A 17,086-nucleotide genomic window follows, 5' to 3' on the forward strand; every position below is an offset into this window, starting at 1 on the left:
ATTTTCATCCAAAGTTTTCCATTTCATAGAGTAGGTTACAAAAAAATCCCCAAAGCAAATTAACTATTAAAACACTGTCAAGGGTGCCTGGGTGGCTCCATCCATTAAGCGTCTGCCTTCAGCTTAGGTCATGGTCCCAAGGTCCTGGGATTGGGTTCCACGTGGGGCTCCTTGCTCAGTGGGGAGCCTGCTTCTCTCTCTCTCTCTCTCTGACAAATAAAGAAAATCTTTCAAAATAAATAAAGCATCTTCCCCTTTATTTTATTTCTTTTCAGTGTTCCAGAATTCCTGGTTTATGTACCACACCCAGTGGCATCTTCCCCTTTAAAACAAAATTATTAAAAAAGCTAATCCTTGGGGCGCCTGGGTGGCTCAGAGGGTTAAAGCCTCTGCCTTCGGCTCAGGTCATGATCCCGGGGTCCTGGGATCGAGCCCCGCATCGGGCTCTTTCCTTGGTAGGGAGCCTGCTTCCTCCTCTCTCTCTGTGCCTGCCTCTCTGCCTACTTGTGATCTCTCTCTGTCGAATAAATAAATTTTAAAAATCTTTAAAAAAAAAAAAAAAAAGCTAATCCTTGTAACACTTGCCATATATATATGCACATATATGTATATATACACTTCTACTTTTGTCAGTCCTTAATCTCTACCTCTCTGAATTTTTGGAAAATTATTTTATACACACTGGCAGCAGCATACAATAAAATGCTTCATGTTTAAAAAAAAAAATTTAAATATATTTGTATACCAGGGCGCCTGGGTGGCTCAGTGGGTTTAAGCCTCTGCCTTCGGCTCTGGTCATGATCCCAGGGTCCTGGGATCCAGCCCCGAGTCGGGCTTTCTGCTCAGCGGGGAGTCTGCTTTCCCCTCTCTCTCTGCCTGCCTGCCTCTCTGCCTACTTGTGATCTCTGTCAAATAAATAAATAAAATCTTAAAATATATATATATATATATATATATATATACACACACACACACACACACACACACATATATATACACATATAGATATATATATACTCGGATACCAAACAACAATCATGCTCATTGTGCTCCTAGGTATGTATCCAAAGGGATGAAAAACATCCACACAAAGCCTTCCCACAAATATTTACAAAGCAGCTGTACATTTAATTGGCAAAACTCTGAAGTAACTAAGAAATCCTTAATTAGGGGATAAAGAACAGATAAACTATAATACAGCCAGTGAAACACTATATGGCACTAAAAAGAAATGAGCTACCAAGCCATGAAAAAAAGCTTAACTGAATACTATTAATTCAAATAAATCAGTATGAAACGATTATGTACTATTTCTAACTACATTACATTTTGGAAAAAGCAAAACAATGGAGAGAGTAAAAAGTATAGTTGGAGGACATCAGGAAGGATGAACAGGCAGGGCAGAGGACTTTTAACCAGTGAAATTACTCCATATGATACTGTAATAGTGGATGTATGTCTTTACCCACTTGCCCAAACCCACAGAACATACATACCACCAAAAAGAAAACCCTGAGGTAAACTATTAGAAAGGAAAGGGGTGGGGAATGGGTTTAATAGGTAATGGGGATTAAGGAGTACATTTATTTCACTATATGGGGCACCTAAAACTATTATGACACTGTATGTTAACTAACTGGAATTTAAATAAAACAAAAAAATATCCAGCAGGAAAGAATGGAAGAGTACCAAATGCCACCTCCTCCCCAGTATTAAAAAACAAAACAAAACTGGGGCACCAGGCTGGTCAGTGGGTAGGCCATGCGATCCTGATCTTGGGGATGTGAGTTCGAGCCCCACACTGGGCTGGGAGATTACTTTAAATAAACAAATAATTAAACAAATAAACAAATAATCAAATAAAGTGTTGGGAGAAAAAACCACCACCCTAAAATTAAAAAAAACAAACGATAGACATTGGGTTGTCACAATGAGGTGGGAAAGGAGGTCCATTGACTTAACAAGTGTAACCCTCCGGGGGTGCCTTCATGACTCAGTCCGCTGAGTGTCCAACTCTTGATTTCGGCTTGGGTCATAACCTCAGCAGGGAGTCTGCTTAGATTCCCTCCCCTTCTGCTGCTCCCCCAACACCATTCGGGTGGGCTGGCTCTCTCCCTCCCTCTCTCTCTAAAATAAATAGATCTTAAAAAACAAACGTAACCCTCTGGTGGGGAACACTGATAGTGGGAGAGCAGGCACATGTTAGGACAGGAGGTACATGGGAAATCTCTATACTTCTACTCAATGTTCCTGTGACCCTAAAACTTCTCTAAGAAATAAAGTCTTGGGATGCCTGGGTGGCTCAGTCGGTTAAGCAGCTGCCTTCGGCTCAGGTCATGATCTCAGGGTCCTGGGATCGAGTCCCGCATCGGGCTCCTTGCTCCACAGGGAGCCTGCTTCTCCCTCTGCCTCTGCCTGCCTGTACTCCATCTCTCTGACAAATAAATAAATAAAATCTTTAAAAATAAAAAATAAAAAATAAAGTCTTGGGGACATCTGGCTGGCTCAGTCAGTAGAACATGTGACTCTTGATCTTGAGGTTGAGAGTTCATGCCCCACATCAGGCACAGAGCCTACTTAAAAACAAAACAAAACAACCAGACACACCTAAATACAAAATACAAAAATAAAGTCTACTGAAAAAATCTGAATGAACAGGAACATTTCAATGTGTATATTTTTACCTCAATTGTTTAAAGCTTTTGACTTATTAAAAAAAAAAAAAACTAGGAAGCTTTTAACTACTGGTGTAAAAATGTCTATAGGTATAGAACAGTGTATGCAGCATGCTACCTTGTGTAGGAAGGGGGAGGAGTAAGAAAATGTTTGCTTTTATGTACATAAAGAAACAATGAAATAATCTGATGGGATGATGTGGGGAGCTGTGGCAATGTACATTCTCGATGTACACAAAACCATTTTCCTAGCAAAATATATACAAATAAAAATGTAAATCATTTTCCTATTTAAACTAGATGACTATCAGGGGCGCCCGGGTGGCTCAGTGGGTTAAAGGCCTCTGCTTTCGGCTCAGGTCGTGATCCCAGGGTCCTGGGATCTAGCCCCGCATCGGGCTCTCTGCTCGGCAGGGAGCCTGCTTCCTCCTCCTCTCTCTCTGCCTGCCTCTCTGCCTACTTGTGATCTCTGTCAAATAAATAAATAAAATCTTTAAAAAATAAATAAATAAATAAATAAACTAGATGACTATCAACTAATCACATAAAATTATTTTACTTGACATTTTTATTGAAGAGGAAACTTTTTACTTAAGTTACTAAAGCACCTATTTTCTTGATGCAGTGAAAATAAAGGAAAAATAAAATAATCTGAACTCTAGGTTCTAATGACGGAAAATTGTACATGTTTTTGTTCATGGCACTGTACCAAATTCTCAGGTATTAGACATGCTAGATATAAGCAAAAATAAAAACAAAAGAGCCACAAACAGGTCCCTTGGCACTTATGTCCCTCTTCTAGGATTTCTCTGAAATACACACTGAAGTCTTAGGCAAAAAAAAGTTTGAGCAGCAACTGACAAAGGCAATACAATTCAACACCAACCTTACGTTAAACACCATGGATGGAAGTTGTCCTAAAGTGTTGACAATCCTTTAAATAGTTTATTGGATATATAAAAAATTTAAATATATATTTTTTAAGTTTCAGAATCCAATCAACCTTTGAGGCTCTGCCAACTACCAAAAGTAGAAACATCTTCCTTTTTCCAAATCTCAAAAGTTATGCCCCACTAAATTGAGATTCGAAAACTGCAATGTGTAAAAATGATCAATATACCCAAAATTCTTGTAATTAGCATATTAAATCAGTTGGCCTGAAATTCAAATTTCTATTAGAGAAAGGGATTAGCAAAGCAAAAGGGATTTAAGAAGTGAGCCAACTCAGAAATACTATGAATCTAGTTTCTAATAGGATATTCCTCAAACTGGTATTCAAAGAAAAACGCTGGGAGGTAGAAGAGGTGCTAATTGGCAAGTCAAAAGTCTTTTCCTATGTGGATAGGCTTATTTAACCATTACAATTTGGAAATTTGGGGTGCCTGGGTGGCTCAGTGGGTTAAGCCACTGCCTTTGGCTCAGGCCATGATCTTGGGGTCCTGGGATTAAGCCCTGCATCGGGCTCTCTGCTCAGCGGGGAGCCTGCTTCACCCTCTCTCTCTGCCTGCCTCTCTGCCTAATTGTTATCTCTGTCAAATAAATAAATTCTTAAAAAAAAAAATTGGAAATTTTTTGCCCCCTCCTACAGTGGAACTTAGTTCTCCGAAGAGGAATAATGGAAGCATTTCTCAGGCTTTATACAATTTGGGAAATAATGGGTTCACGTGTGAAAAAATAATACCTTCCAACTTCACTAATAATCAAAAGATATCATTTTGATATCAAAAGATACTGTTTATAAAACTCACGAAAAAAAATTTTTTAAGACTATTTACTTGAGGGGCGCCTGGGTGGCTCAGGGGGTTAAAGCCTCTGCCTTCGGCTCAGGTCATGATCCCAGGGTTCTGGGATGGAGCCCCACATCGGGGGGGGGGGGTCCTTGCTCAGCAGGGAGCCTGCTTTCTCCTCTCTCTCTGCCTGCCTCTCTGCCTACTTGTAATCTCTGTCAAATAAAATCTTTTAAAAAATAAAAAATAAAAGACTATTTATTTGAGGGGCATCTGGGTGACTCAGTGGGTTAAAGCCTCTACCTTCAGCTCGGGTCATGATCCCAGGGTCCTGGGATCGAGCCCCACGTCGGGCTGTCTGCTCAGCAGAGAGCCTGCATCCCCCTCTTTCCCTGCCTGCTTCTCTGCCTATTTGTGATCTCTGTCAAATAAATAAATAAAATCTTAAAAAAAAAAAAAGACTATTTATTTGAGAGAGAGGGTAAGACAACACAAGCAAGGAAATGACAGAGGGAGAAAAACCTGCAAGGGGCTCGATCCCAGGACTCTGGGATCATGACCCAACCCGAAGGCGGACACTGAACCTACTGAGCCACCCAGGTGCCCCAAAACTCACAAAAGTCTTTAAAATTTCATACCCAATAGCAAGGGCACAGAGTGACAGGGATGTTCAGGTACTGCACACAGATGGGGGAAGCAAATATCAAAAACCTTAAGAATGTTCATCTAACTTTTGGGGAGCCTGGGTGAATCAGTCAGTTGAGTGTCCAACTCCTGTTTTCAGACCAGGTCCTAGTATCTCAGAGTCGTGGGATCGAGGCCCACATGAGGCTCTGAGCTCTGCAGGGAGTTTGTTTCACATTCTCTTCCCCTCCCACTCATGCATCCTTGTTCTCAAATAAATGAATAAAATCTTAAAAAAAGGGGGGGGATGTTCATGTAACTTTTACAATCTTTATTTTAAGAAAATAAACAAAGCAGGGGCGCCTGGGTGGCTCAGTGGGTTAAAGCCTCTGCCTTCGGCTCAGGTCATGATCCCAGGGTCCTGGGATAGAGCCCCACATCGGGCTCTCTGCTTGGCAGGGAGCCTGCTTCCTCCCCTCTCTCTCTGCCTGCCTCTCTGCCTACTTGTGATCTCTGTCTGTCAAATAAATAAAATCTTTAAAAAAAAAAAGAAAAGAAAAGAAACAAAGCAGACACTTTACGTACAAGGATGCTCAGAAAGAGCTAACAAAAAAGAACTTAACAAAAGAAGGGGGGAGAGAAAAAGGGGGGGCAGGCAAATGCTCAATAGGAAAATGGCTAAATTTTGGGCCATGTAAAATGGAATATATGCAATGACTAGAAATTAGTACTTTTATAAACTCTGTAATACTCTGGGAACACATTCTTAGTATTAAGTTACAAAGTACCTTTTCAAAATATGCATAACAATATGATGGCATTGTTTTTACATATATGCAGGAAAATCAAAAGGAATTTTATGAAAATATTACAATCTTGTTCTCTGGGTGGTAGCTTTTACTGGAGATGAGTTCAAGTCAGCAGTGAGCTCAAACTCCTTAGAAGCCCAATGCAACTATAGTTCATTTTAGCTTATCTGTACTTCTCAAATTGAAGTGCACATCAGTGAACGTATAATAAAGCCACAAGAAAAGCACCCTGTGCCATCCTTGACTCTAAATATCAATTAGTTTTACCAAAAAAAGTTAAAGGAATTTTTGTAATATTACACAGAAAACAAAAGAATTTTTTATCAAATGAGTTTTTTCTTCTATTCCAATTCTTTGTTAAGACTGTCCCAAATATAAGAATAACTTTTTCTTAATAATCAGATCATTACCTTGGAAGCTAAGAGAAATATATGAAGTACAGATAATTCTCAAAAGTCTCATTTGGTTAATTTTTATTTTTTTCCCCTATGTATGTCCTCCCTTTCCCTTGGAATCACTGCTTTTTCTATCATCAAAGATATTTACCACTAGGAGTCATTCAACACTCATCTTACACTGCTAAGGTCACAGTGAACAAGAAATCCTTAAATTCTTCCAGGACCTTACTTCCCAAATGACAAGAATAAAATTAGTCAATTCCAAGTGGACTGTGGACTGTAGATCTTCTTCTGAAAGACAATACAATACAGCTTTGTAGAGGATAATAGAGGAGATCTTTAGGACCTGGGGGAAGGTGGCGATTTCTTAAACAGAATACATGCAAAAAGCAACAATAATAAAGAAAATATTGCGGGGCGCCTGGGTGGCTCAGTGGGCTAAAGCCTCTACCTTCAGCTCAGGTCATGATCTCAGGGTCCTGGGATCAAGCCCCACATCAGGCTCTCTGCTCAGCGGGGAGCCTGCTTCCCCCTCTCTCTCTGCCTGCCTCTCTGCCTACTTGTGATCTCTGTCAAATAAATAAAATCTTAAAAAAAAAAAAAAGAAAATATTGCTAAACTGGACTATACAGAAATTAATACTCCTGTTCATCAAAAGATGCTGTTAAGAGAATAAGGCGGGGCTCCTGGTTGGCTCAGTCAGTGCAGCAAGACTTTTGATCAGGTTTCTAAGTTGAGCCCTATGCTGGGTGTAGAGATTACTTAAAAATATTTAAAAAAAGAAATTTAAGGGGTGCCTGGGTGGCCCAGTGGGTTGAAGCCTCTGCCTTCGGTTCAGGTCATGATCTCGGGGTCCTAGGATCGAGCCCCACATTGGGCTGTCTGCTCAGCAGGGACCCTGGCTCCCTCTCATTCTCTGCCTGCCTCTGCCTACTTGTGATCTCTGTCTGTCAAATAAATAAATAAAATCTTTAAAAAACAAAAATAAAAAATTTTTTAAAATTTCAACAAGGCTTAAAAAATTAAACAAACACCCCACTGGAGGATATGTAAATAGTAGAATATGAAAAGGTCAATTTCATTGGTCAACTGAGAAATGCAAATTAAACCATAAGGAGATAACCATGACATATCCATCATAATGGCTAAGACTAAACAGATTATTGTGAGGATATGTAGAAAATGAACTCTCTCACAGTACTCAGGAGAGTATAATGTGATTTAATCATTTTGGAAAACAGTCTGTCATTATCTAATAAGCTAAATAAACATTTATGACCCAGCAAAGCCTCTTTTATCAAAAACGTATATATATGGGGAGAAAGTGTATGTATAGGTTATCAAAAGATACATACAAGAATGCTTACCACAACTTTATTCCTAACAGCCAAATTCTGGGAAAATTCCAAAAGACCGTCACCACCAGAAAGGATCAAATTATACTGTAACACAACGGAATACTGCACAGCCTTAAAAATGAACCCACTACTGCTACCCACAATGTGGACAAACCACACTGTGAGAGCAAATGAAGCCAGAATGAACTACAATGTATAATTAATTGTATACAAAGTTCAAAATAGGCAAAATAATCTGTGGTGTCCAAAGTAAGGGTAGTGGTTACTTTTGAGGAGGAAGATGTTAATGACCAGTAAGAGGCAGTAAAGGAAAGATGGGTGTCCTCCGGAATGCTAGCAACATTTTAACCTTGGTGGTAGATACATTGTTATGTTCCCTTGTGATCATTTCCCCTGTGTAATGTTTATGATTGGTATACTTTTCTGTATGTAAAAAAATAAATTTTAGTTAAATAAGAACACTAGAGGGGCGCTTGGGTGGCTCAGTGGGTTAAGCCTCTGCCCTGGGCTCAGGTCATGATCTCAGGGTTCTGGGATCGAGCCCCGCATCGGGCTCTCTACTAAGCGGGGAGCCTGCCTCTCCCTCTCTCTCTGCCTGCTGCTCCCCTTGCTTGTGTTCTCTCTCTCTCTCTCTCTCTCTCTCTCTCTCTCGCTGTGTCAAATAAATAAACAAAATCTTAAAAAAAAAAAAAAAAAAAAGGAACACTAGAAAAACTATGAGGAATTAAGAAGGGTCTAACCTTATCAGGTATTTTTAAAGTATTAAGTAATTGGAACTGTGGTCATAATACAGAAATGAATCAAATTAATAAGGGAAATAAAAAGTAGAAATAAATAAAAGAAATAAACCCGGGCACCTGGGTGGCTCAGTGGGTTAAAGCCTCTGCCTTCAGCTCAGGTCATGATCTCAGGGTCCTGGGATCGAGCCCCGCATCAGGCTCTCTGCTCAGCAGGAAGCCTGCTTCCTCCTCTCTCTCTCTGTCTGCCTCTCTGTCTACTTGTGATTTCTGTCTGTCAAATAAATAAAAAATAAAAATCTTTAAAAAAAAAGAAAGAAACCCAAGTACATATAATAATTTGTCATATAATAAAAGTGGCCTTTTAACTAGTGAGGGATGACTAGATTATTCAATATACAGTTTAAGAAAATTGAGTAGCCATTTGGCTAAAAAGTCAAAGAAAGCTGGATTCCAATCTCACTCTCTAAATCAAATTAAACTGTAAAGGACAAAGATTTAATACATAAAATGAAACCATCAATACTAAAAATATGTGTGAACATTTCTACAATCTTGGAATCGGGAAATCCTGAAACCATAAAGAAAAATACTGACAAATTTGACCACATAAAAAGGAGTTTTAATGTACCAAAAGGAGGGGTCTGGGTGGCTCAGTCGTTAAGCGTCTGCCTTCAGCTCAGGTCATGATCCCAGGGTCCCGGAATTGAGCCCCACATAGGGCTGCCTACTCATCGAGGTGCCTGCTTCTCCCTCTCCCACTCCCCCTGCTTGTGTTCCCTCTCTCTCGCTCTATCAAATAAATAAATAAATAAATAATCTTTAATGTATCAAAAGGGAAAAAAAAAACACCAAAGTCAAAAAAAAATTAGGAAAAAGGATCTTCAGCAGAAGTATTCAAAAAGCTCTTGAAAATCAGTAAGAAAATGATCAACAATCAAGGACACACAATTCACAGTAGAAATACAAATGGCCAACATATACAAAAAGATGCTCAATGGTACTAGCAAAAAAAAAAAAAAGGGGGGGGGGCATAGGATAATAACATGCTTTCACTATTAAAGTAGGTGTTTGAAATAAGAATGTCTGGGGTGGGAAGGTGGGAAATAGGGTGACTCTAGAATCAAGTATTCAACAGTATGACCCTTTACCACCTATCAAAATTTTAAATGGTCATCATGCCCTTTTTCTCTTTCTCATCCAGCAACCTAAGTGAAAACATTCACTCAACCAAGATACATACAAGAGGGATGTTCACAGAAGCATTATCTGTATGGTATCAAAAACTGAGAACCCGGAGGTCCACCAACCGGGAACTGCTGAACAGTTAACACATCAGCCTCGACACAGTGAAATATTACACGCCTATTAAAAGAGTAAGGTAAATTTTCTAGGTGTTATCAAATTAAAAGGTGTTATAAAATCAAAACAAATTAGAAAGGTGCCTAGGTGGCTCAGTGGGTTAAAGCCTCTGCCTTCAGCTCAGGTCATGATCCAAGGGTCCTGGGATCGAGCCCCGCATCGGGCTCTCTGCTCAGCGGGGAGCCTGCTTCCTCCTCTTTCTCTGCCTGCCTCTCTGCCTACTTCTGATCCCTGTCAAATAAATAAATAAAACCTTAAAAAAAAAATTACAGAAAGTATGTAGTGTGACATTTCTTCCCTTTTTTCTAAAATAACAATTACACTGATTCTATTCTGCCTTATCTGTAAAATACATGGCACATGGCACATGAAGGAAGGAACTTCATCTTCTGGGGGGGTTATCTCAAAGCCATTCTAGAATACTACACCAAGTCTACAGTAGGTGCCAAAATTATCTGTTGAACAAAAGAATGAATATTTACTCCAGTAAGATATACAGCAGACACTCAAATATTTGAATTTAAAAGACACAGAAAGGAAAAAAAAATATTTATATATATACTTTTTTTTAAACGTTTTTATTTATTTATTTGACAGACAGAAGACAGAGATCACAAGTAGGCAAAGAGGCAGGCAGAGAGAGGGAGGGGAAGCCGGCTCCCCGCAGTGCAGAGAGCCCGATGCCAGAACCCTGAATGAGATCATGACCTGAGCCTAAGGCAGCAGCTTAGCCCACTGAGCCACCCAAGCACCCCAACAATATACTATTTTAACAATGGTTAGTTAGCCTGAGATTGAGGGGCTTTGACTTTGCACAAAAATTATGGACAAAGTATTCTCTAAATGTTAAAATGCTTGGCAGCAAAAAAATACTTAACCATGAACCAGAACAGATAAGGATCCAAGTTTCATGGAACACAAAACACCTATTTAAACCAGTAAGATGCATAAAATTGGCAATTTTTAGATTAAATTTGTGTTAAGTAATAAAAGAACATGCAATGCAAATAAAACAAGAAATTGCTCATCAGTCAACAACCATTAAAGCTGGGTAAGGGGGCGATTTTTGATACCATCCTCCTCTCTGCTTACTATGTATGTTTAAAATTTGCATTAAGGGGCACCCAGGTGGCTCAACCAGTTGAGCTAATGACTCTTGGTTTGGGCTCAGGTCCTGATCTGAGGGTTGTGGGATGGAGACCCCCCCGAATGGCGAGGTGGGGGGCATTGGGTTCTCACAGTACGGGAGTCCGATGGAGGTTCTCCCTCTTCCTCTGCCCCTCCCTCTGCATGCAGGACACTCTCAAATAAATAAATCTTTGAAAAACTGTTTTGTTTTTTTTGTTTGTTTTTTTTTTAATTAAAAAGCAGGTCCCCTAACTTGCACTGAGGGTCAGGGAAAGTTAGCAAAGCACAAGGGACCAATACTGCTAAAGTGAGGAAACATGAACCAACTCCTGAGAAGGAGTTGTCACTGAACTTCATCAATGAAGAACAGCCTGGGGGGCTCAGTCACTGGGCGTCTGCCTTCAGCTCAGGTCGTGATCCCAGAGTCCTAAGATCGAGCTCCACAGGGAGCATACTTCTCCCTCTCCGTATCTACCTACTTGTGCTCTCTCTGTCAAGCAAATAAATAATCTTTAATAAATAAGTAAATAAAGGAGAATTTTTAAAAAACAGCTGGATGAAGAAAGCTTCAGAGTGAGGCCCCGCAGCCCTCACAAAGGTTTTGGACTAGAGCTATGAGAAGTCAATGGGCATAATACTGACCTTCTAGAATGCATTTACATTTCTGCAATGCTCTAATTTCATAAGTCATTGGTACTGTTTCTCTAATGAGAACAAAATAGACATCTTACTCCTATATACATGGGTAGAAGTTAGTCTAGACTGAAATTTTCCTATGAAGATTTTAACTATCACAAAAAGAAACAAATTAACATATGAGATCTATCTGATCAAAAAGCATGATTAAGGGGCACCTGGGTGGGTCACTCAGTCAAGACTGAGACTCGATTTCAGCTCAGGTCACCATCTCTAGAGTCCTGACATAGAGCCCTGCAACAGGCTCCTTGCTCAGCGGGGAGCCTGCTTCTCCCTCTGCCTGCTGCTCCTCCTACTTGTGCTCATGCTCAAAAGCTCTCTGATAAATAAAATCTTAAAAAAAGAAAAGAAAAGAAAAATTCTCTCTCCCTATGCCTCACCACCCCCCATATTGTGTTGGCAAGGGTATGAGGAAACAAGACATTCTTATACAGTAGAACCGTAAAGTGGAGCCATCATTCTGATCGGTAATTCAGCAACATGGATCAATATGAAAAATGCACATCTCTTTCCAACCAATTTACTCCAAGGAACTTACTTAACTGTTACCCTCATTGTTAAGCAAAAACTCTTTTAAGAATTAAGATACATAATATTTGTAGAACTCTGTGGGTATACAATTTAATACAGGTTGCTTTCGCCATGATTTTACTAAAGAGTTTCAGAAATGTAAATAGTCTTAAGTCATTTACTCTTTGAGAAAAACTAAACACTTCTTCAGCTCTGGAATCTCAGAATAGTTGTGTATGTAAAGTATAAAAAAGTATATTGAAAAAAGGCATACATGGGCACCTGGGTGGCTCAGTGGGTTAAAGCCTCTGCCTTTGGCTCAGGACATGATCCCAGGGTCCTGGGATTGAGCCCCGCATTGGGCTCTCTGCTCGGTGGGGAACCTGCTTCCTCCTCTCTCTGCCTGCCTCTCTGCCTACTTGTGATCTCTGTCAAATAAATAAATCTTAAAAAAAAAAAAAAAAAAAAAAAAAAAAAAAAAAAAAAAAAAAAAAAAAAGCACAAGCAACCAACCAAGCAGACAAAGTTGGGACTACATCAAAATTAAAAGCTTTTCTACTACAAACAGTACCAACAAAAATATGAAAACACAATCCATAGAAATGAGACTATTTACAAATATAAGGAATTTGTATCCAATATATAAAGAACACTTACAACTCAATAATACAAAAACAACCCTATTTTAAAATGGGCAAAGGACTTTAACAAACAGTTCTCCAAAAATACACGAAAGGCCAAGAAGCATAGGAAAGATTCTGAACTTGAGTCAGCAGGGAAATGCAAATCAAAACCACAATGAGGGGGCACGTGAGTGGCTCAGTTGGTTGAGCGACTGCCTTCAGCTCAGGTCATGCTCCTGAAGTCCCGGGATGGAGTCCCTCATCAGACTCCCTGCTCAGCAGGGAATCTGCTTCTCCCTCCAACCCGCCCTCTTCTCATGCTCCCGCTTTCTCATTTTCTCCCTCTCTCAAATAAATAAATAAATAAACTATACAAGGAATAAAACCCACCACAATGAGATACCACTTATACCCACTAGCATGGCTGTAAGAAGAAAAAAAAAAAAAAAAACAAGAGCCAAGGATGGGGAGAAACTGGAATCTTCATACACTGTAGGTAAAACAGCACAGCCAGTTTGGAAAATAGTTTGTCAGTTCCTCAAAATGTTAACCACAGTTTTATGACCCAGCAATTCCACTCCTACAGATATACCCAAGATAAATGAATACATCCACACAAAAACCCCTACACAAATATTCTTGGCTACATTATTCATAGTAGCCAAAAAGCGGAAACAACCCAATGCCCATCAACTGATGAATGGATATATAAATGTGGGAAATACATACATAAAATGCAATATTCCTTGGCAATTAAAAAAAAAGAGAAATGGCCAAACACACAAAGATATTCAATTCATTAGTCGTTAGGAAAATTCAAACCAAACCCATAATGAGATGCCACTTCAAATTCACTAGCATGGCAAACAAACGGAAAGCAGCATGTGTTGGCAAGGATGGAAATTGAAACCCTCACACGTTCCCGGTGGGAATGTAAAATGAACGGCACAGCAGCACCAGAAACCAGTGTGGCAGCGCCTCAGTTAAACATAATTACCGTGACCCAGCAATTTCATTCCTAGGTGGACACCTGAAAGAACTGAAAACACGTATTCTAACAAAAACTCACAGCCAAATGTGCACAGCTAGCACAACAGCCAAAAAGTAGGTATAACAAAATGCTCATCAAGTTAACTATGTGAGGTGACAGATGTGTTTAACTACCTTGATCTTAAGAGCACCTGGGTGGTTCAGCAGGATGAGCACGTGCCTTTGGTTTGGCCAGCGTCCTGGGATGGAGCCCCACAGCAGGCCCCCTGCTCAGTGGGGAGCCTGCTTCTCCCTCTCCCTCTGCCTGGCACTGCCCCTGCTTATGCCCTATCCCTCTTACTCTGTCAAGTACATGAATAAAATCTTAAAAACAAAAACAAAAATCTACCTTGCTCACAGTACTCTTTCTACCACGTGTACGTATATCAAATCAAGTTGTACACTTTAAATATAGGCAATTCTATTTGTCAGGTATTCCTCGGTAAAGCTGGGGGGGGGGGATTTCTTAAGTCCATCAACTGATGACCAGATAAACAAAATACGGTATATATCCAAACAATGGACTATTACTCAGCCACAAAAAGGAATAAAGTAGAGATCAATGCTACAACATGGAAAACATGTTACGTGAAAGCCAGACAAAAAAGGCTACACATTGTAGGATTCCATTTATAGGAAATATTAAGAAAAGAGAAACCCACAGAGACAGAAAGATCAGTGGCTGCTCGAGGGGAAAACGGGAAGTGACTGTTTAATGGGTATGGAGTCTCTTTTAGGGTGATGGAAAAGCCCTCCAACCAGACAATGGTGACAGGTGTACCAGTTATAAAGATATTTAATGTCATTTAACTGTATAAAATAATAAATTTGGGGAACACCTGTGTGGCTCATGGGTTAAGCCTCTGCTTTTAGGTCATGGTCTTGGGGTCCTGGGATCAAACCCAGCAGGGAGCTCTCTGCTCAGCGGGGAGCCCGCTTCCCTCTCTCTCTCTGCATGCCTCTCTGCCTACTTGTGCTGTCAAATAAATAAATTAAAAAAAAATAATAAATTTTGTTGCGTGCTTTACAAACTTTTAAATATGAAATTAAATACCAACATGTGCTACAACACGGATGACCCTTGAAAACATTACATTAAGTGAAAAAAAAAGTCACAAAAATCCACCTGTTTTAAGATTCTATTTACATGAAATGTCCAAGATAGGCAAATTAGGAGGCAGAAAGCTGATCAGCGGGTTGCTTGGAGCTTGGGGTGGTGGTGTACAGGGGAGGACAGAGTGCCAATCTAATGGCTAAAGAGCATGGGAGGGAGGGGCAAAAAAGCTTCTAAAATCAGACTGTGGTGATAGCTGAACAACCCTGTGAACACACAAACAAAAAACACTGGACAGTACATTTTAAATGGGTGAATCAGACAATATGTGACTTATACCCCAATGCAAACAAAACAAAACAAAACAAAACAAAACCAACAACGATCCTGCTTGGATACAAACATTGCAACTGCAACTTAAAACTCTGACATTACCCTTACAGCGATCCCAGCCAATTTCTACTCCTTTGTGTTAAAATCAGAATTATAACAGTGAAAGTATTTTTCTTTTCTTTCTTTTTTTTTTTTTTTTTTGTTACTGTGGAATCTGATTACGTTGAGAGACTAACTGAAGCTTAATAAATTCTATTATACACAGACCCTGTCATTCCAGTACTTACTGTCGGGAGTCAGATGTGCCCTCCTTGTGGAGCCAGACACCCAGAGCCTGGAATTATTCGTCTGCTTTATGGAAGCTCCCTAACTTGAATCACTTCTGAAACTTGACTTTAATTCTGAAGCGGAGACCTTGACTTTCATTTCTTCCGGATCCCGCCGCGGAGTGTAAAAACTGCAGAAAGCCTTTACTAAATGCCGACTGAAGTATGGCTACTGAGCATGCCCGGCGTGGCTAAGTCAATTCAACAACATTCCGGAACAAAAACTATAGTTCCCGCGTTAAAAGGTGGAAAAACAGAAGAGACAGGAACAATGCCTAAGAATTCGAACTCAAAGGAAAGGCAAGGTTCAAGGGCTAAGCGGAAGTGAAGGACAGAACTTACACAGCTCAAACTTCGTACCTGCTAAAGTGACGACCCCCCCCCCCAATAAAAAGCCTAAAACAGATTAACAAGAGACGGGAGGTCAACTGGAGGCGAAGGATACCAATGAGGTAAGCTAACCACACGTTTTTCCAAATCTGCCCTATCCAAAACTAATATTAAGATGACCAAGCCTTCACCGTCAACAGTAATAAATGATATACTGTGATGAAACTCACTTCGAAGTTCCCTTTCTACAACAGAAAAAGCCGAGCCGTGGCCAAGATATAACCAACAACGTTTGCTAAACTCTCAGCTCCTGCCTTCAACCATTTCCACCGCCATCTTCTAGATAAGAACCCAGAACCTTTTTCTAAAGGGCTTTCAGCAGCATCACCTCCGCGCAGCGAGCCCAGGATGGCTGCGTTGCTCAGGTCGCCCAGACGCGCTAAGGAGGAAGCCTCCACCTTGTTCCTCTCCGCGCCTGCTAGATGCACACAGCTGGCTGCCGTCCTCCTTCCCCCAACATGACCCCCGGCCCCTGGTCCGCTTTTCCAAGGTCCGAAGCGAGGTGGGGGGCGCAAGGCCCGGTGCGCGGGCCTCACCTGCACACGCCGCGGATGCAGGGCTCCAGCCAGATGCGGTAGGCGGTCTCGATGTGCTCCTGCGACACCTCCTCGGGCCGCACCGTCTCCGCCCAGCGCCAGGCCGCCTTCTCCAGCTGCAGCCGCGGGGCCATAGCCTTGGCCCGAGAAGCGCCTCCCGAGCCGGGCCGTAGCTGCTGCCGCTCCTGCTGCTGCCGCCGCCCAAATGGGCTCCGCCACCTGCCAGCAATGGGGACCAGGCGATTCCTCAGCCAGCTGGCCAGTCAATCACCTGTGCGCGCCACTGCAGCCGCGCCCGCCCGCCCGCGCCCGACCCGCACGACCCGCCGCAAAGCGCCGCCGCCGACACCCGACACCCCCCGCGTCCACAGACGTTGGAGGTGTACTCCCCGTCGCTGTGGGCGCATGCGCGTTCCCAGCAACCTTTGCGCCTCCCGCGCCTCTAGCCCGACGGGCGGAGGAAAGGGAAGCAGCTGTTTGGGGTAGTGTTGCCACGTCCTCACCGGCGCTGCTGGGCAAGCAGCGTCCCAGTTCCTAGCTAGGCTAGCGTCCTGCATACCACTACCCTAACAAGCCGGCGCCTCGAGGGCAGAAGGCTGCCTATTCTTGCTCTGTGCTACTTCCCCTTTAACCTTGAAGGAGTCACGCGAGAAGCTACTTCAACGCACACCATAGGGTCGCTGGACTGCGGGGTAGGACCTGAAACTGGGTCACCAAAAAACCCAGGGTCGGCTCTCTAGAGGATGATTAAACTTGAGCCTGGGCCGGTTC

At 41.6% G+C, this 17,086-nt stretch overlaps 1 protein-coding gene across 7 annotated transcripts in view; it reads right to left on the reverse strand.

The window, feature by feature from the left end:
- USP48 (ubiquitin specific peptidase 48) overlaps window positions 1–16,651 on the reverse strand; it is a 91,083-nt gene extending 74,432 nt beyond the window's left edge. For all 7 annotated transcript variants that reach the window (XM_032863683.1, XM_032863682.1, XM_032863680.1 and 4 more), the window contains exon 1: window positions 16,316–16,651. In XM_032863683.1, the coding sequence (XP_032719574.1) occupies window positions 16,316–16,449 (134 nt within the window). In that variant the 5' untranslated portion in view covers window positions 16,450–16,651. The remainder of the gene's footprint in view (window positions 1–16,315) is intronic.
- Window positions 16,652–17,086: the final 435 nt, after the last annotated feature.

The sequence above is a fragment of the Lontra canadensis genome, unplaced genomic scaffold, assembly GCF_010015895.1.
Source record: "Lontra canadensis isolate GAN:19392208 unplaced genomic scaffold, GSC_riverotter_1.0 scaffold25, whole genome shotgun sequence".
NCBI classification, from domain to species: domain Eukaryota; kingdom Metazoa; phylum Chordata; class Mammalia; order Carnivora; family Mustelidae; genus Lontra; species Lontra canadensis.